The sequence below is a fragment of the Stylophora pistillata genome, chromosome 11 (genome assembly GCF_964205215.1).
Source record: "Stylophora pistillata chromosome 11, jaStyPist1.2, whole genome shotgun sequence".
Classification (NCBI taxonomy): domain Eukaryota; kingdom Metazoa; phylum Cnidaria; class Anthozoa; order Scleractinia; family Pocilloporidae; genus Stylophora; species Stylophora pistillata.
In genome coordinates, this window is record NC_142529.1 from 29636595 (window position 1) to 29656588 (window position 19994).

Here is a 19994-nt window from a genome sequence, read left to right on the forward strand (position 1 = left end):
TCAGTGTTGAATTTTCTACCGTGTAACTGTTTTCCTTAACTGTTTTCAGTACGCCTTTATTATTTTCGCCGCTGTTTGTGCCTGTGTTTACTTCTTGTTCCTCTGTTATATGGTGTTTAAAGTGTTCTGGATCATTCGTGGCAAAAGGGCTGCGATTCCGACAATGTCACGTGCAAGGCAGCTACAGTATCAGGTATGACAAATTTAACGACAATCAACGAAAGTTGACGAAGAATCGACGGGAGTAGTAGACCGTTGAGGAGAGTTCTAGAGAGTAGACGAGACTGGTCGAAAATTGTCGACAGTACACGACAGTTGTCGATATGTGACGGGAGTTAACGACAACTGTTGACGATGCACGAGAGTGGAGGGAAGATGTCAAAGGTTGTGAATAGTCGTGGAGTGTTGTCAAGAGCTGAGTTTCACATATCAGCAATCACTTAGATGTCACCCCCATTCGAGATTCCCTTACTTTATGGTTTTCATCCTTGATCGGAGTTATATTACGAGTAAGTAGCTCTGAAAATGTTACTCAATATTATACTTTTATTTGCAGGGGTTGATCTACCGTTTTGAGTTCCTGATGGTTGTGACTGTCCTGTGCGCTGGGCTCACTGTGGTTTTCTTCATAATTAACAACGTGAACGAAGCTCAGTGGAAATTTGGAGAAGAAGAATCCACGGTCGAACTTTCAAGTAAGAGCTAAATTTTGTGGAAGGGAAACATGTGCAGACTGACTAATTGAGCATGAGGAAGCGCGAAATCAGATTATAATCAAGTGTTAAGCAGCCCATTTACTTTTATCCAGTAAAAAATAAATTTGTGGCAATGGTGTAGACTTCACTAGGAATCTCAGATTTTTTCTATTTGTCCCACACCCTTAAATGTTTCATATATTACTTTAGTAGGTCGCTTTTGTTATTCGTCGGTTCATCTTCGTTCGTTCTTTCGTTCCTCAGTCTGTCGGCAGTTAGTCGTTCCTTTGTTCTTTCGTCGTTGTTCGCTATTCGTATTCGTTCGTTCTTTCGTTTGTTCGGATTTGTTCGTCTTCGTTCGTTCTTTCGTTCCTCAGTCTGTCGGCAGTTAGTCGTTCCTTTGTTCTTTCGTCGTTGTTCGCTATTCGTATTCGTTCGTTTGTTCGGATCTGTTCGTTCTTGCGTCCCCCAGTGTATCGGCAGCCCTTTCGTCCTTGTTCATTTATTGGTCCCTTAATCTATCATTAGTTCGTCCGTCTCTTTGTTTTATTTCGTCAGTCGTTCGTTCGTTCGTTCGCTCGTCCCTTAGATCCTTCGCTCTTTTATGCAGTCGTACTTGTTGGCTCGCTCTTGGATACGTCTTTCTTTAAAAACATTTTTCTTTTCTCGCAGGTGCACTGTTCACTGGAATTTATGGCATGTGGAACACGTACGTATTTGCACTGGTCTTCCTCTATGCGCCATCGCGTGGAACCCCAGCCACAGGTATATAACCTTCTCACAGACTTATCTACTGCACAACTTAAAAGCTTTATTTATTTAATTATTTATTTACTTATTTGTTTCATCAGTAACCTTGGTATCGAAAGTGGTAATTCAGTACGAGGATGATTCCTTTTCGTCTTGTCTCGTTGAGGGTTAAGGTTTTCGGAACAAGTGACTCTAATCAAGTTTCTTCGGAAACAGCCGGAAATTTTTTGAGACTTCATTCCGTGATAACTTTAAGTTTTAAGTTTAAGTTCAATTCATTCGCCACAGCAATGGCAGGAGAAAAGAACAGAACTTTCGTTCCAATTGACACCTAACCCCCTCTTTACCCACCCATCCCACCCCGGGGAGGACATCCATCACACAGTAATCTCGTGTGTGGGAAATTAACGTCTCCTACCCCAACCCTGCAGGAGGCGGGACCTCCATTTATCGTCCCAATCCGAGAAGACTAGAAAGTCCAACCATTTGCAGATATTATTACAAAGACAGCACTTTCTCCTCAGTTAATTAAAGACCCTGAGTGTTAGTCCGGCCGGATTTGAACTCACGACCTCCCGCACAACAGTCCGGCGCTATACCAATTGAGCTAACCGGGAGGCGGTTAGCTCAATTTGGCGACACCCTTTTACCCCCCCCCCCCCCCCCGTTTGGCGACCCCCTTGGGACAACGACCCCCTTGGGACAACGCGCGACCATTGTTTCTTCGGAAACCACTCGAGAACTTTTCACAAACGGGGATCGCAACCAAACTTGGTCTTCGTAACGCCTATGCGAACTGTTTGGAAATGATAAGCTAGGGTTGTTTGTCCCAGTCCTTCTGAACTATCGCGGCTATTCTCTCTGTTGCAGATAATGCAGAAGAGGAAAATGAGAGGCTGGAGTTAAGAAGTCGCACCGAGGTTCGTTTGACGGAAGGCGAGACAGCCCAAGAATCTGTCATTTACCAATTCACCGGCAAAACTGCCCAAGAATAACGGAGTTGAAGTAAAATGAAAGGATAATACGATGAAACATCAGCTTTTTCGGTCTTCCTTCAAGGTTTTTTGTCAGACAAAAATGTTTAGTTTCGAGGCTATATTTTGCTACCATTGACACGACTGACTCACGACTGATAGCAGATCTGTTTTGGAGGAAGTAGGCCGCGCATGCGCAGTCTCCATAATTGCTGTATGTTGTGATAAGGAATATCACCTTGATTTGTGGTGGGGGGAGAAATTCAAGTGTATTATTTATCGTGTTGTGTAGGCCTTTGTTAAAGAGTATCTAAAGATGGCTTAGACTACTTCTCGAGTTAAATGTGTAGCAGCTATTTATTATACTGTAAACTAGCATTTCGGTGCTGTAGTTTCAAATGGATTTGTTTACAGGCGATGGCGAAGTTCTTCAAATTGACTTCATCGAAATGAACCGCTTGCATCAGGGGACTGCAACTTCGTTCCTAGGGTCCTTTCGCGCGGAAAGAAGAGAGGACCCTGTGGACGAGGCAGCGCGTGACAGTATAAGGCTTAAAATGTATGCAGAGAACAGAGCTTGTACAAATAGCTTAGAGCAATAAAAAGGCCACAGTTATGAACGAATTTTGTTTCAGATTTGTAGAAAAACAGCTTCCCTTCCTTCCTCCATCTAGTTTTATGAGAACCAATCAGAAAACAACTTATTTATATAATTTACAATCTTTTTAAGCATGACCAGTCGGAAGGTAGAATGGGTGAAAGGGTTAAGTTTCTAAAGAAACTGTGATGCAGCATCGGTGGGGGTAAGAGGGTAATGTGGTTTTATCAACTAAGTTGATAATGTAAATCGGCCAACGTAAAGAGTTTCAAAGCTGACATTTCGGGCGTTAGCCCTTTGTCAGAGCAATGGAGGAGTTGTGGGTTATGTGTGTGTTTGTATGCAGAAAGTGGAGCTACGCTATTGGAGCGAATATGCTGACGAGAAAAGAAACAGAATAAACTAGCAGAATGAAAACCGTTCATTGATGGTATTAAGAGTGCCGATGTGAAAGATAAACTTTTGTTCAAGAGGTTTGCGGCTTTCCGAGCTACCTAAATGTAAGGAAAAGCCGAGGACTGCCATATGCTACCATATGTTGACCCTGACTGAGAAAAGAGAATGGAATTCTTGACATGAAATGGATGCGAAGTTCATTTCAAACTAATAACCAACCCGGAACTTTCAAATGCGCCCGCGCACGATGCAAAACGTGTCCTTTCATTCAAAACGTTGAGAAAATATCGGGACCCAAACGATCCACTAAGATTGCTGATCACTTCATGTGCATCTCCGCCAAAGGCGCGTAGAATATAGCTCAATTGGTTAGAGCGCCGGATATTATTGTGCGGGAGGTCCAGGGTTCGAGCCCTGGCCGGACCAATACTCCTGGTCTTAAAATAACTGAGGAGAATTTACTACCTTTCTATAATATCAAGAAATGGATAGATATTCGCTCGAAACGTCAGCTTTTGTAATCGTTACGGTGGCCAATTTACCATTTCAGCTTTGTTGATATATCCAATATGATAAAGAATGACCCATTACATTCAAAGAAATTGATAAACGGAGGTATTAAATGCAACACCTGGGAAGAGGAAGTTGGAAACTCTTGTGAAAGAATTAGTATTAGTTAATACTTGAGTGAACGTTACTGAGAAAGTTTCTGTGTAAATGTTTTTTTAAGAAAGCGAGGTTTACGTGACCTTGGCATGGCAGGTGCTGTCAAGACAAATCGTCTTGCTATGTGCAGCGACAAATAAGCTTTAGGAAAGACGAAACAACTGTTTATTAATGCACGAAATGTGAGAAAATATTTTCTAGCTTAGATAATGTCTCTCGCTTTCGAGAAGGGAAACTTTCCTAGAAAAAAGGTTCAATGACCATCTTTTTTGAAAACGGTGAGTATCATTGTTTTTCCTTTGAAGCTCATTAATCGATTGCTTTAAGTTGATTAACGCAAGCGGGGAAGAAAAGAGAAAATATGAGCAAAAGAGGAAACATTTCAAATTGAACTTGAATAGGCCGTAAAAGGCGGCATAAAAAGGCCGTACCAGGTACGGCCTTTTTATGCCGCCTGATTGATTTCACTCGTGGTATCCGGTTCCCATACCACTTTATACGGCTAACTAAGGACGTTAAATTAGATTTACAGCTTTAGCAATCCTTTTTGACCAATTTTAATGGCCGAACTTTCTTTCTTGAAGACACTTGGTCTAGTCAGTGACAAACTTCAGCTTTATACAGATGCTGCAGGAGCATTAGGCTTTGGTGCAGTTTTCGGCAGCAAATGGTAATATGGGAAATGGCTTGTACATTGGTTGCACAAAAATATTGCTTTTTTGGAATTCTACCCAATTGTGCAAAGCTTACACCTTTGGGGGCATAAGATGCAAAACCGCTGTATTCTTTTTTCTACCGACAATTATGCCCTTGTCCATGCTATAAATAAGCAGTCGTGCAAAGATAAGGCCTTAATGTTTTTTTATGCGAGCACTGGTCTTGGTTTGTTTACGTAACTGATAACATCCTTTTTAGAGCAAAACATGTCTGGGGAGTGCATAACACTCTTGCGGACTCTCTCTCCCGGTTACAGGTCGAGACTTTCCAACGTTTAGCACCATCCCATATGGAACACAGTCCAACAGACATGCCTCTGCATCTGCCTCCTCAGAACTGGCACCCGTAATATCTTCGCTTTTGAGATCCAACCTTCAACCTTCGTCGCTTCCAACTTATCAACGTGCCTGGAAGCAAATGAATTATGTGGTCAATTTTCAATTTACCCTAGGCAATCCATTCCACAGCAGAACTGAGGGTCTCACAGGTGCAGCTACTAGAACATCCCATTGGCATGCAACGGTCGTAGTAATATAAACCCTTCCAACAGATACCAAGCAGACCATGATCCTGGGGACGATTCGGGAATAATCCTAAAAGCATTTTTTATGTCTGTTTTGGCAAGGAAACACCCTGGTCCTGCAGCCTTAATATGCTGGATGGCATCAGAAATTGTTGCATATGACACTACAATGTTCTGGGGAGATGCCATCATTAACAGAGGAACCCCTGGGGTTCCTAAGATAAGTGATGTATCAACCTAAATTTCCCCGGAGTCTTCTTAGGCACGACACCTAAGGGAGAAACCCTAAATGGATAAAAGGGGAACTCATGAAAAGGGCCAGCCAAACGACCAGCCACGGAGTCCTTGTTAAGTTTGGCATCAACTACCTCTGGGTTATCCCGGGATGAAAGTAAATTGGTAGCATCAGACGAGACTCTAATACCTTCATAATGCAGTGGAAAACCCTCTCTAAAACCATGAGTTTGTGATTGTCTTAAGGCCCAGAAAAGTAAGCTTCAGGATATGCAGCACTATTTTTAAGAAGCTGTGGTTTTAAAAAGGGGGTAAAGCATAAAACATATTCATCACACTTAGTTGTATTAGAGGAAGTAGCAGCTGTCTTAGTTTACTTTAACTCGACGTTAAACCCGTTTCTTTACTGCTGGTAGATTAGCGCAGTAAGAAAAGCAGTGAAGCAGACAATCAGACGAGCACTTTGCTGTCCATGGAGTGGATCCCTCATGAGTTATACTTGTACTGAAGACTTCCAAAGGTGACCATAAAAGGGGCGTTTATAGTCAGAGAATGCTTATCATTGTTATAGGACGAAACAGGAAGGTCAAAGAAACTTTTTCTCGAGGTTTGTAGATAGTCTGTAAGAAAAGCTATGGAAACACTAGCTATATCTCTGAAAAATATTCGTCATGTTACTAATTCAAACTTTTAATATTTAGTCATAATCGATGAAATATATGCATACATTATTTTTAGTCTCATGTTTATTCTTCTTTGAAGAGTATCAAGGCATTGGATGACACATTTAAGAGCAGTTAAAGAGACTTTTCGAGGTATTTGTGAGTTACGATTAAAACATTTCAATTCTTTATTTCTCGCTAATTAGTGAAAAGCGCTTGACGTTGAATTGACGCCATGAAACAAGCTAGTTCAGTTTTAGTCCTCAAGTTTATTTGCTTATTTGAAAAGTGTCTGTTATATTTATAGATTTGTGAAGATGATTTTCCGCTTGCCTGTGTTAACTGAGTTTGCCAAAAGATGTGAAATAAAATTTACCATCATCAGTTGTTACAGAGTTCTCTTTCAGATCGATCGAGACCGAGTGCGTAGTCTGTATGACTTAGCTGGTGCAAAATTATGTTTTTTCTGTCTCATACATTTTCCCTTAGCGCCCAACAATCCGCCTGTTACCCTCTTTTCAGTCAATAAGGTCTTGGTCTCTGTCGTTTTCCCGCGGTTCTAAAAGATTTTTTGTTTCTATTTTGAGTCCATATTACCACGCTGTGGTATTTCCTTTTCGTAATTGGACCTTGAGTTTGTTAATTTTTTTTTTTTGCTGAGTTAAAGCGCTTGACATTTTATAGCGATACTGAGTCGGTTACAGGGCCCGTTACAAAACTGAATTTTTTTTTTTATTTGAAGAATGTCCATAATCATGCGTTTTAGTGATGTTCATGCATATATATCTTATTAGAAGTTTTGTTTTGTGGTATCGCTGAGTATTTTTACGAGTGGCGCCGTATTTTGACGAGCCCGAAGGGAATGGCGGGAAGAACAATTACATAAATTTCATTTTACATGTAACTTTATCTGATACGAAAGTATTTTTCTCGTATAATTGTGAACAAGACATTGGAAGAAAACAAATGGGGTCTATGGTTTAGTAGGCTACCTTTGGCTTGTCGTCATCTGGGATAATCACTATGAATTCGCTGGCGAAAGGTGGAGAAAAAACAAAGGATGAAAACAAATTTGAAGGATATGGTTTGCTGTTGTAGTATTTTACCTTTGTTTTACAATTTCGTTTCAAATACTAGTCGGACGCGTAAAGAAGAGAGAAAAGCTGCAAAGCGCAATTTATTTCACACTGGGTAAATTCAAATATTTTATAGGAAAATTCATTACCTGACTCGTAAAATTCCGCGTTAAAATGCACTTGAAAACCGAAAATCGCGAAAATCGCGATTCGTGCGATATCGGTTTTCGCGTGCAATTTAACGAGGAATACCCTCGTCAGGTAATGAATTTTCCTTGAATCGCGTAACTGAATGAAAATAAGAAAACAAGAAATTAAATCGGCAACATTATTGTTTGTTTTTATCCCGAGTGCGCGCTCTAGAAAGCCATTTCAAAGCCAATTGTCAGAAGTGTCATTATGTTAGCGAATAGAAAGCAAGGTTAGTCGTACACGTTTGAACCTTCGACAATTTTATTTGTACCTCGTGCTTGATTTTACATTAATTTTCGAACTTTTTAAAGAAGCTTCACACTAAATAAGGATAATAGTGGCATTTCACTGAACTTACAAGCCGTTTACCGTTGACATCTTTCTTCAAAATTCCAAATAATTTGCTCGAGCAGGAAAATAATTTACACCTTTTACCTCTTTGGTGGCAAACTTGAGAGAAATGAAGTGAGCGAGCGAAAGCACTGATTTCAAGTGCAATAACATCGCGATTAATGTAAGGTAAGTGCCTTGAAGTGTAAATACGTGTATTGATCGATAATCTATTCCTTTAAAAACAAAGAAGCGTTTTATGAAGAGTCCAAAAACGTTAATCTTTTTATTTGTAGAAATTCACAACAGGCGATTGCCATTAGCTGAATCGTTGGGATGAGCATTCGACTGAAAGTTGACGGAAATATTCACTGGAGAGTTGTTGAACGATACATTGGTGAACAATCCACCTAGAACTCTTGCTGCTAGATCATCAATGCCGTTATTTATTGATGTTGTGTTATTAATGCCAACTACTGATGGAAGTGCAAGGCTGTTGACATAAATTTCTCGCAAAGATTTAGTGCGTGGACCATCGCTGGCGTTGGCAGCTGTGACAGTTGTAGTGGTACTAGTGGTACGACTGAAACCCAGCCAACTTGCTTGACATCCTTTGTCGTTTTTCTAAAAGATTATGGCTGTAGCATTGAACCCGGGTTGGCGTGACCTGTTTGCTCGGAGATTGTTTTTTCTGGACCGTGTTCTCAGGATTTTCTCGTTTTTGGGTTGTCGCGAGCGGAAGTGGTTTTTCATGCCTCTCCAAGAATTTGAAGTTCAGTTCAAAACAAGGAAGAACCTCAGGCTCACTTTGAAAACGCTTTGTTTGTTTTTGCTCTTTAGAAGGTAACAATGGAAATTGACTTAGAAACCAAACTTTGTAACAATTTCACGGACGACAGTTGTTGTGCCTGTTAATGACGTAATGCGAAACAATTTCTCTTAGCCTCGTTCTCAACTCGCAATTCCACGCTAAATACCTCGCTTTCTTAACAATCAGAATGCGAGATTTGATTCAATGATGCGATTCTAAAATAAATTCGCAGTTGTGACTAAAATTTAAATTTGAACAGTTTGATGCGTTCGGAAATTGTCAAAAACTCGTTTATTTATTTAAGATTGAGTAAAATCGCTAGCTTAAATTATTTATTAAGCTTACTGAGGCTGATAATGATTTAACTTTCAGCTTACTCCGCAAAAGTGATATGAACTCTCGATTAGCATCCTGTCAGTGAAAGTTTAATGATAAAGTTACGCCTTCCTTCATTTTCCTTCTCGATCAATAGATTATCATTTCCCCTTGAGCATTCTCATAAAAATTTTGATCATCAGAGGACAACTGCTAACCGCTCGAGGGAATTACAAAATGAAGAATTCAGTCACCTGCCGGAAACATGAAAGCTGGGTTATAACAAAATATTTTACTTGTCTTTTTGCAGACAATACGTTGGAAGAAAGAAATTATATAACTAAGGCCGGTGTAATAGGCTAGTTTTGGCTTATTAATATCTAAGACAAGACAAGAAAGAGAACAAATAGAGAATGTAAAAGAAAGAAACGGCAGAAATTGTTTGTTCGCATGATTTTTGCTCTTCTTTTCTTTTGTTCTAGTTTTGTCGGAGGCGAAACGGAGGTGAAAGAGCCACAAAAGGTTATCAATTACACAGCTGAATTCAAATATATTAAAATGTGATTGCATCTATGTCTATACATTGATTTTAAATCTTTATACACATTCGAATACCTGGACTGATTAACATGGGTTTGATATCCTTAGCTTGAATCTTCTTTATTTTTAGCTTGCTGAAGCTGATAATGATTCAAGGCTCAACTTTATACAAATGATATGGACATTTGATTGACACCTTATCAATGAAAGTAGGTTGGCATGCTAGGTGGTCCTCGTTCTTAGTGCTGCGGTACGTCACTCCTTCGCCCACGAGGGGTGTTCCTCAAGGCCTCAAACTTATTCACGAGCCAAGTAACTCGTATTGAAGCGTTTATAATGAGCGCCTGCCCGTGGAATAAGTAAAGAGGGATTGTAGGTCGCAACGTGAAAAAAAGTAATGTTCCAGGTGTTTTTATATATTTGCCTCTTATTACCATTTCATACGGGAAGTACCTGACAACTTTACGCGACAAAGATAGGCTTTTTTGAAACAACAGACAAATTTCTGAGTGACGTTATTCAAACGAGTAAACGACGATAAGGAAGTCTTTAATTAATATATGATTATTATGTAGGAAGTGAGGAAGGTCTCAGTGATCGTTGTTGTGTTGCTATTTAGAAGAAATATTTCTTCAGTGTTGCATTCACAGATAACTTCACTCCAAGAAAAAGGAAACGAACACAGAATAATGTCGACGACAAATTTCACTAGTGGTGGAACACAAGCGAAAACATTACAAGAACTACATTGCTCCTTCCCTCTGGTTGGTGTGCTTCAAGAAGAATTTAAAGTTTCTCTCTCAACAATCTACTTTCTCCTTTCCATCACAGCATTCTTTGGGAACTTTCTTATCCTCATTGCCCTCCACAAAGAATCTTCCCTTCATCCGCCGTCCAAACTGTTGTATCGTAGTCTGGCCATAACTGACCTGTTGGTTGGTCTTGTTAGTGAGCCTCTCTACGCTACTTCTTGGATGTCTGTGGTTCGCCGGAACACTGGAGTCTTTGTCGATGCGCGTTTGACGCAGCCACCATCACAGCCTATGCATTATGTGGAGTGTCTTTGATGACCATAACGGCCATAAGCGTGGACAGGCTCCTCGCCCTGCTGTTAAGGCTAAGATACAGAGAAATTGTAACTTTGAAGCGCACATACATCATCGTAGTTACCTTTTGGATTGTATCTAGTGTCGCTGCTTTATGCTACACATTAGATTACCGTATAACCATTTGGTATGGCCATGTAGCTATACCATCTTGCCTTGTTATTTCAGTGGCCTCGTATATAAAAATTTTTCGGGGTCTCAGTCATCATCAGGCTCAAGTACAAGATCATATCCAACAACAGCCGAGCCAATCAAATGCACTGAACATGGTGCGATACAAAAAGGGATTGTACAGCGCTCTGTGGGTGCAGTTAGTATTAGTAGTTTGTTATGCACTATACTCTATAATGGCAATTGTAATCGGTCGCCGTAAAACACATTCATCACACTTGATGGTAATATGGGAAGTAGCAGTTCTCTCAGTTTACTTTAACTCGACGTTAAACCCGTTTCTTTACTGCTGGAAGATTAGTGAAGTGAGACAAGCAGTGAAGCAGACAATGAGACAAGCACTTTGCTGTCCATGGAGTTAGATCCTTCTGGAGTTCTTTTTGTATTTGTACTTTCAAAGCTGAGAGTGATAAAGTCACAGTTATTATATGGGAACGCTCGTCAAAAATGTGTTTCGATAGATAATAAGAAACTCAAATAATATTGTTTTTCGAGGTTTGTACATAGTCTGTTGTGAATATTTTACCCGTTAATTTATGTTTTTTGCGTTGTGAATATTTTCCCTGTAGTTTATGCTTTTTTTACGTTGATTTTGGATTGTTGCGTTCACTTATCAGCTTTTTTTTACCGGAAACCATTGCAAGAAAGGAAATGGAATCACTAACCATATTCTTCAAGAGTATTTTTACGTTATTTAGCTGGCAGTGATCATGAAAATGACAAGGCATAATTGAAGAAAATTACACATACACTTTACTCTTATGTTTAATCATCTTTTAGCAATATAAAATATTGGATAAGAATTCAAAGAGTTTTTTCGAGGTACTTCTTTGACTATAGCAGGAATATTTTTCTTGCCGTTTTTTGTGCCAATATATAGTACATATACTTCGTTATTTTTTTAAAAACGTTGTTTACGCCATTAGACAGGTTGAGGGTTCTGAGAATTTTTCTTTCTTTCTTGTTTGTTTTTTTGTTTTATTTTGTTTTGTTTTTTTCTCCCACGGAAGACAAAAGAAGGACCAATAAGAACAAAATGGTAGGACATAAAGAGGTCAATCAGATCTGAAAGCTAAGCGCAGTATAAATTGTGCGGATACAAATCGATTGATTGTCGATAAAAACAAAATAACCAAAGGAAACTACGCTGAGCTTCGTAAAACCGTTTGAAAAAGTTTCATTTTGTTATCAGCACTTTTGCATAGTATATTGCGATTAACCTTTTATGTTTACGAGTCCTGAAGGTCACCTTTGATGAGTTGGAAAGAATTGGTTTTACTGCTTGTTAGAGTTAATCAAACTATTAATCATGTGATGGACTCTTAAACGTCTGTGATATAACCAAGATACTTCTCCCCTACAAATAGTTATGAAAGGTGAGAGTTACTTACGAAGTGCTTTTTATATAGAGCTTTTTATTTATTATCTTAACAAGGATACCTTTATCCAAGATTGTATCGTACATTTAACAGAGGAAGGGGAACTGGTTGACAAGAAGAAGATCGGAGTGTTCGCCAAGAAAGCCTTGTACACTAAGCGTCGCCAGGGGATCGAAGAACAGAGATGGCAAGGCAAGTTAGTGGCCAATCGGTGGCAAGACGATCAGCTCGACAGGAGCTGTTTCTCACTATTGTGTGAATGGAGAACTGCTCCCACTTACACAATAGCAGCACTTGAGGAGTTATACCAACAGCTCCTCCCGACAAAGGTCTATTGCACCAGAAAAGCTAAGACAAGCGGTGACTCGGATGTGAGGTGTAAACTATGCGGGAGGGGACAGGAAAGTGTGGCACGTGTGCTAGCAGGGTGTAGTGCGCTTGCTCAGACTGCGTACCTTACTAGGCACAACGCAGCATTTAAGATCGTCTTTTTCGAGCTATTGAGGGATCATGGGCTTGTTAACAGGGTACCTCCATGGTATTCACCCACCCAACCCAAACCCATCTATGAGGGAGAGAAGGTGACGGCCTACTGGGATGTTCCAGTCTTTGCAGACCAGACGGAAGTCAGGGCCAACAGGATAGACCGTCGGATAGTGGACAAGGCGCGCAAGACGGTAACACCACTGGAGATGAGCTGCCCATGGGTAGACAATCGGGACCACAAAGACGAGGAGAAGATCATGAAGTACGCATTGCTTCGTCTAGAGCTCAAGAGACAGTACCTTGGTTTTAATATCATTCAGTACAACATAATCATCGATGTCCTGGGAGGGTACTCGAAAGACCTCAAGAAGAGCGTCAGGGAGCTTGTTGGATCAGAAAGGAGTACAGCAGTGTTAGGTAGAATGCAGAGGTCTGTAGTCAGCAGTTCACTCAAGATTGCAAGAACTTTGAAAGTCATGAGTTGAAGACTTCATCTTAGCTATGTGTTATTTTGTTGAGTTTTTAAGACATTAGGGACTAGCCACTAGGGTTTTTTTTTTTAGAAGTTTTTTTTATTTTTTTTATCATTTTGTATTAGTTTTTTCTTTTTTTGGGGGGGGGGGGGGGTAGATATGTAAATTCTAAACATGTTAGCTGGCCACGTCCTAGACGCCCAGCTTTCGTGTATATAGGTTCTGGGATTCAGACGTTTTAACTGCCATAATAATAATAATCATCATCATCATCGTCATCATCATCTAACTTTATTAACACTCAAAGAAAATAACTATTTTCAAGTTAAAAATAAAAACGACCTAATAGTAGTTCTGATTTCAATTAAAATCTTATTTAAAATCTATTCCTTTTCATCATCATCAATATTATTATTGTCGGTGCTAAAATAAAAATGCGTCTTTATTGTTCAAGAGATAAAATTACACTAGTCCTAAAATATAGTCATAATAATTTAATAAATTCACAAAAAGGTAGAAACATAATAATAATAATAATAATAATAATAATAATAACAATAACAGTTTATTAAACTCTCTTGCAGTAACTTACTGAATTAATGAGTTATAAGACAATGAAACTTAAATTTACTACTTATTACCGACTTCAGAAAACTGAACGAAAAAGCTCTATAATAATAATGATAATAATAATAATAATAATAATAATGATGCTAATAGTGTTTATGTATGCATTAGGAGTCAAGTGAAAGGTCCTGAGTTGTATAATTGTAAAACGTGACTTACACAGACATCATTTGCAGTACACTGATACTGAAAAAGCCTCTGGTGTCATCAATAATGAAGTTTTCAGTTCATGTTAGGACTGATGTGAAAAAAAAAAAAATTAATAAAAACTAAACAAACAAACTTTGGCAAAACGGACATCTTAAAACCAAAGTTGGAATATATGATTATGTTTTGAAGAAGTTGTCAGTTTACGACCTTCAGGAGAAAAAAAAAATTGAAATTACACCGAGGAGAATGCAGACACCTGTCGCACACGACATCTTTTTTTCAACTTTAACGGAAAACATATTAGCATAATCTACAATGAGTGGCAAAAGTCTCGGCGTGCTCTACATCTTTTTGAATCTTTGTTATAACTTACGTTTATCCTCACCTGTCCCCCATTTCAGCGTGGAGTGGTGATACAAAATAGATCAATTTTTTTGCAACAATTTTAATTTCCTCTTAAGGAATAGGAGAGACTTTCAAGTCACTTAATACACATTAACGACGAGATTTATGTATATACTATGCGGAGTGGAGGACTTTTGACCGCCTACTGATGGAAGGCGTTCCAACTGCAGATTATGCCTGAGTGAAGGATTGTTGACCGCCTACTGATGGAAGGCGTTCCAACTGCAGATTATGCCTGAGTGAAGAATTGTTGACCGACTACTGATGGAAGGCGTTCTAACTGCAGATTATGCCTGAATGAAGGATTGTTGACCGCCTACTGATGGAAGGCGTTCCAACTACAGATTATGCCTGAGTGAAGGATTGTTGACCGCCTACTGATGGAAGGCGTTCCAACTGCAGATTATGCCTGAGTGAAGGATTGTTGACCGCCTACTGATGGAAGGCGTTCTAACTGCAGATTATGCCTGAGTGAAGGATTGTTGACCGACTACAAGGGGAAGGCGTTCTATCTGCTTTTGAAACTCATTGTAGCTTAACCGATCACCTCGATAATGAATTCGTAGAACCTCTTTAAAGAAACTTACTACCTGATTGTAATGAGATTGTTTTGAAGTGGGTTAAAAGATATCCATGAGCAAATAACCTAAAAGTTATTAAAAATTTTGCGCCTATCGAATGAACAGTCCTTCTGCACTTTTAGTCAGATGGGAAACATGGTATATAGCAACGGCATCTTTTAAAGAATTGGTCTTTTTTATCATTCCCTTTTGGGACTGGAAGGTCGTGCTATCCATCTATTTTCGTGAAATTATGATTTCAGATCCCTTTTTTTTTTAACCTAAAATAACATTTACCTAATTGGTAGTCGCATGAGCGACACACGCACAGCTCTGTTCGCTTTTTAACTTTTACCTTCAAACCAGAGTTTGTTTTCAGATAAAGGTCTGGCGGGTATTATATGAATTATTTATGTCATTTGAGGTCGTACTATCCATCTTTTTTCGTGGAATTATGATCTTAGATCGTAAATGCTTTTGAATCCATACCTAAATTACGTTTACTGATCTATTAGACACGTGACTGAGACACTCACACCACTGTTTGATATTAAACTTCCATTTTCAAACCTGAGATAATTGTAGACAAACGTCTTCCCGATAAGGCCGGGTAAGTAAACTCTTTATGGTGTTGGAATAAAATATTAACCATGAATATCTTGAAACCTCTGAGGGCAAGACGCAAGATAGAAATGTCACAGAATTATTTATCAGTGAGAAAAGGATTCCCTCAAAGGCTCATAATATGATTTAAGATACCTTGACTGAGATAAAATATGGAGTTTCGAGACACAAAGATGGATCATTTGCGTTAGTTTTAATGAATAATTGATACTGTCTTAAGGCCTTAACTGAAAAACATTATTTAGATGAATTTAATTAATTAATACTGGATTAGGAATTATCGTGAGGACGCCACCATAGAAACCTGAAGTACGATGGCGATAACAAATTTAACAGCAGAAGAAAGAGATACGAAAACATTTGATGAATTGGCATGCTCCCCTTCTTTGGTTGGGGAGTTGCAACAACAATCAACATATTTCTCAGCGGTCAACATTCTCTTCTCCATCACAGCATTTCTTGGAAATTCCCTTATCCTTGTTGCCCTTCACAAGGAACATTCTCTTCATCCGCCGTCCAAATTCTTGTATCGTTGTCTGGCAACAACTGATCTGTTAATTGGTCTTGTTAGCCAGCCACATAATGCTACGTATTGGATGTCTTTGGTTCACGAGCAGTGGAGTCTTTGTCGCTACTTATATGACATTGCTTACATAACAAGCTATGCATTATGCGGAGCGTCTCTAACGACAATGACGGCCATAAGCGTGGACAGACTTCTCGCCCTGTTGTTGGGGATGAGATACAGACAGATTGTAACTGTGAAGCGCATCTTTATCACTTTAGCTTTCTTGTGGGTTTTGTGTGGTATCGCTGCTTTAAGTTACATTTTAGATAAGCGAATAACCTTTTGGTGTGGCTGTGTTGTGGTAACATCTTGCCTTGTAATCTCAATTGCCTCGTACACAAAAATATTCCGAGCTCTCAGCCATCATCGTGCCCAAGTACAATCTCATCTGCGACAACAGCCGAGCCAAGCAAATAGACTGAACATGGCGCGATACAAAAAGGCAGTGTACAGTGCTCTGTGGGTTCAGTTAGCATTAGTTGTTTGTTATGTACCCTACAGTATTATAGAAATTCAGATCACTTATAGCAAAACGTATTCACATTTAGTTGTCAGTAGAGGAATTGGAGTAGCCTTAGTTTACTTTAACTCAACGCTAAACTCGTTCCTTTACTGCTGGAAGATTACTGAAATAAGACAAGCAGTAAAGGAGACGATCAGACAAGCACTTTGCTGTTCTTGAAGTCGGCTATGGTTTGCTGAAGAAAAGAAACAAATTTAATAGAGAAGGTAGCAATAGTCGAATTAAGTCGCAAAAAGGGTTTGGTTGCAAAACATCTTGTCACGGTTTTGTTTTTAATTTTAGTTCGGGATACAAAAGGAATCGAAGAGAAAAAAGCTGCAAACCTTTTTCATTACAAATTTAATTCAGACATTTTTAAAGAAGTTCGCACCTGTGACAAAGTTTGAATTTCAATTGTATGATGCTTTCGGAGATTGTCACGAATCCAATTTTTTATAAGAGCAAATAAAATCGCTATCTCAAACTTTTATTTTCCGCTTTTCATGGGTGAAATTAAATGATGCAAGTCTTAACTTCGCCCAGATGATATGGAAACTTGCTTAGCACCTTTTCAAAGATAGTTGATGTAGGTAAGGAAAGCTTGTTTGTCGCTTAGTGGAAAATGATAACGCAGATGTCTTTCCATTTTCTTCGTGGTGCTATTCCATACCTGAGGCACTTAAAAGATTCCAGAAAAAAATTCTCTTTTTTTGGCATAATTTTACTACTGGAAGATTATTGAAGTAAGACAAGCAGTAAAGCAAATAGATTTTTCTCGAGTTATATTTCTATTAGTTCTTTTAAAGCTGAGAGTCCTAAATAATTATTACATGAAAACGCTCGTAAATTACGTTATTAGATAGGAAAAAATAAGAAGCTCAAATAATATCGTTTTTCGAGGTTTCTTTATAGTCTGTTGTAAATATTTTACCCATTTACTTATGTTCTTTACATTGTGAATATTCTCCTCATTAGTGCATGGTCACTTTAAACACGAAGGCGCGCTATATAAGTAAGTCTTCCCTGGGAAGACCTAGGCTCATTTGTCACTCACCGTTGACGTGTGCGGGTCAAATTCAAATGCTGGTAGACGAACAAAAGGAGCTAATGAGATATCTATTGTTTACTTCCACCAGCATGGTGGCATGAGGTAACGTGCGAACCACCTGAGAAAGGAAATACAAATCTCAAAAATTCTTGTATTGTGATGAAGACATAAAACAATTTTGAGGAATGCGCCCGCTGTTCACTGCTTTGCAGTAGCTGTAGCTCAAGCTGACTTGACTCTAAGAGTTCTACATCACACGACGGTTGATTGACAAATGGTCCAGTGGGACCTAAGGCTCCTTTTATAGCGCGCCTTCGTGTTTAAGTTGATTTGGGCCGATCATCAATCAATACTATTGATTTCTAACTTTGGCTTAGTAATATCCAAGACAATCACTTAGAATTTATTGGGGAAAGGAAGAGAACGCCCACGAGTCGTGTTGCTCAAGGACTCAAACTTAATCACGAGCCAAGTAACTCGTACTGAAGCGCTGATAATGAGTGCCTGCCCGTGGGCTAAGTAAAGAGGAATTGTAGATCGCAAAGAAAAAAAGTAATGTTAGAAGTGTTTTTATATATTTTTCTCTTATTCCTGTTTCATACGGGTTGTACCTGACAAGTTAATTACATCGACAAATATAGGCTTTTGACACAACAGACAATTTTCTCTGTGACGTTTTTCAAACTAGTAAACGACAATGATGGTCTTTATATGATTATTATGTAGAAACTGAGCAAGGTTTCAATAATCGTCGTTGTGTTGCTGTTTAGACAAAATATTTCTCGTTGCATTCACAGATAACCTCAATCCAAGAAAAAGGAAACGAACACAGAATAATGTGGACAACAAATTTCGATAGGGGTGGAACACAGGCGAAAACATTACAAGAACTTTTCTGCTTCTTTCCTCTGGTTGGTGTGCTTCAACAGGAATTTAACATTTCTTTATTCACAATCAACATTCTACTTTCCATCACAGCAGTTTTGGGGAACTTTCTTGTCCTCGTTGCCCTTCACAAAGAATCTTCCCTGCATCCTCCGTCCAAACTCTTGTATCGTTGTCTGGCAACAACTGATCTGTTGGTTGGTCTTGTAGCCCAGCCTCTCAATGCTACTTATTGGATGTCTGTGGTTCAGGAACACTGGAGTCTTTGTCGAAACGCATTTGACGCAGCCACCATCACAAGCTTTGCATTATGTGGAGTGTCTTTGATGACGATGATGGCCATAAGCGTGGACAGGCTTCTCGCTTTGTTGTTGGGGCTGAGATATAAACAAATTGTAACTTTGACGCGCACATACATCATCGTAGCTACCTTTTGGATTGTATCTAGCGTCGCTGTTTTATCGCACATATTAGATTACCGTATACTCATTTGGTATGGCTACATAGCTATACCATCTTGTCTTGTTATTTTAGTGGCTTCGTATGTAAAAATTTTTCGGGTTCTCAGTCATCATCAGGCTCAAGTACAAGATCATGTCCAACAACAGCCGAGCCAACCAAATGCACTGAACATAGGGCGATACAAAGAGGCAGTGTACACTGCACTGTGGTTCCAGTTAGCATTAGTTGTTTGTTATGCACCACACTTTATAGTGGAAATTGTGCTCTCTCAAAGTAAAATATACTCATCACACTTTGTAGCCATAAAGGGAGTAGCAGCTGTCTTAGTTTACTTTAACTCGACGTTAAACCCGTTTCTTTACTGTTGGAAGATTAGTAAAGTAAGACGAGCAGTGAAACAGACAATCAGACGAGCAGTTTGCTATCCATGGAGTTAGATCCCTCATGAGTTATACTTGTAATAAAGATTTTCAAAGGTGACCATAAAGCCGCGTTTAATGTTAGAAAATACTTTCATTGTTATAGGATAGGACGATATGTATGTATTTTATTCTCATGCTTATTATTATTATTCAACAATATCAAGGCAACGAGTAAAAATACTTTGCGATACTACACAACAAAACGTCTAAGAAGAGATTTGTTATTCAACGCGCCAAATTGTCATTTCAGCGCGGGCGAATTTCGCAGATATTTTCTTACCGGTTCTCTGGAGTACAAATATCGCGAGATATTTGTAGTCGTTTTGGGCGTTATTTGTACTCTATGAAGCACAGTTGGATAATAATATTAGTTAAGAATGTGTAAGTGTGTGTAGGGAATAAAATTTAACAATCCCTGCTGTTTTTAGTTGTCTTCAAAATCTCTCACTTTTCCGAAATTGAATGGAGCACTTTATCCTCTTTGCTCAGCTATGGATGATTTTCTACCTGACAAGACAGAGTTTCAAATAAGATGTAAAATAACAATACTATCACAGATCTCTGTAGGTCTGACTGTGGATGCTAATTTATTCTCAAATTAAGCTTTACCGATTATACGAACAGGTGGTTGTGGCGCAAAATAGAAT

At 39.0% G+C, this 19994-nt stretch overlaps 4 protein-coding genes and 1 pseudogene across 7 annotated transcripts in view; all 5 read left to right on the top strand.

The window, feature by feature from the left end:
- LOC111321203 (protein wntless homolog) overlaps positions 1-3043 on the top strand; it is a 14320-nt gene extending 11277 nt beyond the window's left edge. For all 3 annotated transcript variants that reach the window (XM_022924024.2, XM_088738578.1, XM_022924025.2), the window contains 4 exons: positions 50-193; positions 557-695; positions 1368-1460; positions 2316-3043. In XM_022924024.2, the coding sequence (XP_022779759.2) occupies positions 50-193; positions 557-695; positions 1368-1460; positions 2316-2440 (501 nt within the window). In that variant the 3' untranslated portion in view covers positions 2441-3043. The remainder of the gene's footprint in view (positions 1-49; positions 194-556; positions 696-1367; positions 1461-2315) is intronic.
- A 5010-nt stretch (positions 3044-8053) lies between these two features.
- On the top strand, positions 8054-11258 carry LOC148721108 (melanocyte-stimulating hormone receptor-like; annotated as a pseudogene). The gene is made up of 2 exons (XR_015993552.1): positions 8054-8656; positions 9422-11258. The product of XR_015993552.1 is annotated as a melanocyte-stimulating hormone receptor-like (transcript).
- An 867-nt stretch (positions 11259-12125) lies between these two features.
- On the top strand, positions 12126-13542 carry LOC148721109 (uncharacterized). Its single transcript, XM_088737748.1, has one exon. It carries the CDS (start codon positions 12126-12128, stop codon positions 13104-13106), a length of 981 nt encoding a protein of 326 aa, XP_088593874.1. The 3' UTR covers positions 13107-13542.
- A 1853-nt stretch (positions 13543-15395) lies between these two features.
- On the top strand, positions 15396-16723 carry LOC111321221 (melanocortin receptor 4-like). The gene has a single exon (XM_088739508.1). The coding sequence runs from the start codon at positions 15775-15777 to the stop codon at positions 16708-16710; it is 936 nt and encodes a 311-aa protein (XP_088595634.1). The 5' UTR covers positions 15396-15774; the 3' UTR covers positions 16711-16723.
- Positions 16724-17027: 304 nt separating this feature from the next.
- LOC148721110 (melanocyte-stimulating hormone receptor-like) lies at positions 17028-19771 on the top strand. Its single transcript, XM_088739507.1, has 2 exons — positions 17028-17120; positions 18376-19771. The coding sequence occupies exon 2, from the start codon at positions 18415-18417 to the stop codon at positions 19360-19362; it is 948 nt and encodes a 315-aa protein (XP_088595633.1). The 5' UTR covers positions 17028-17120; positions 18376-18414; the 3' UTR covers positions 19363-19771.
- The last annotated feature ends 223 nt before the right edge of the window (positions 19772-19994 follow it).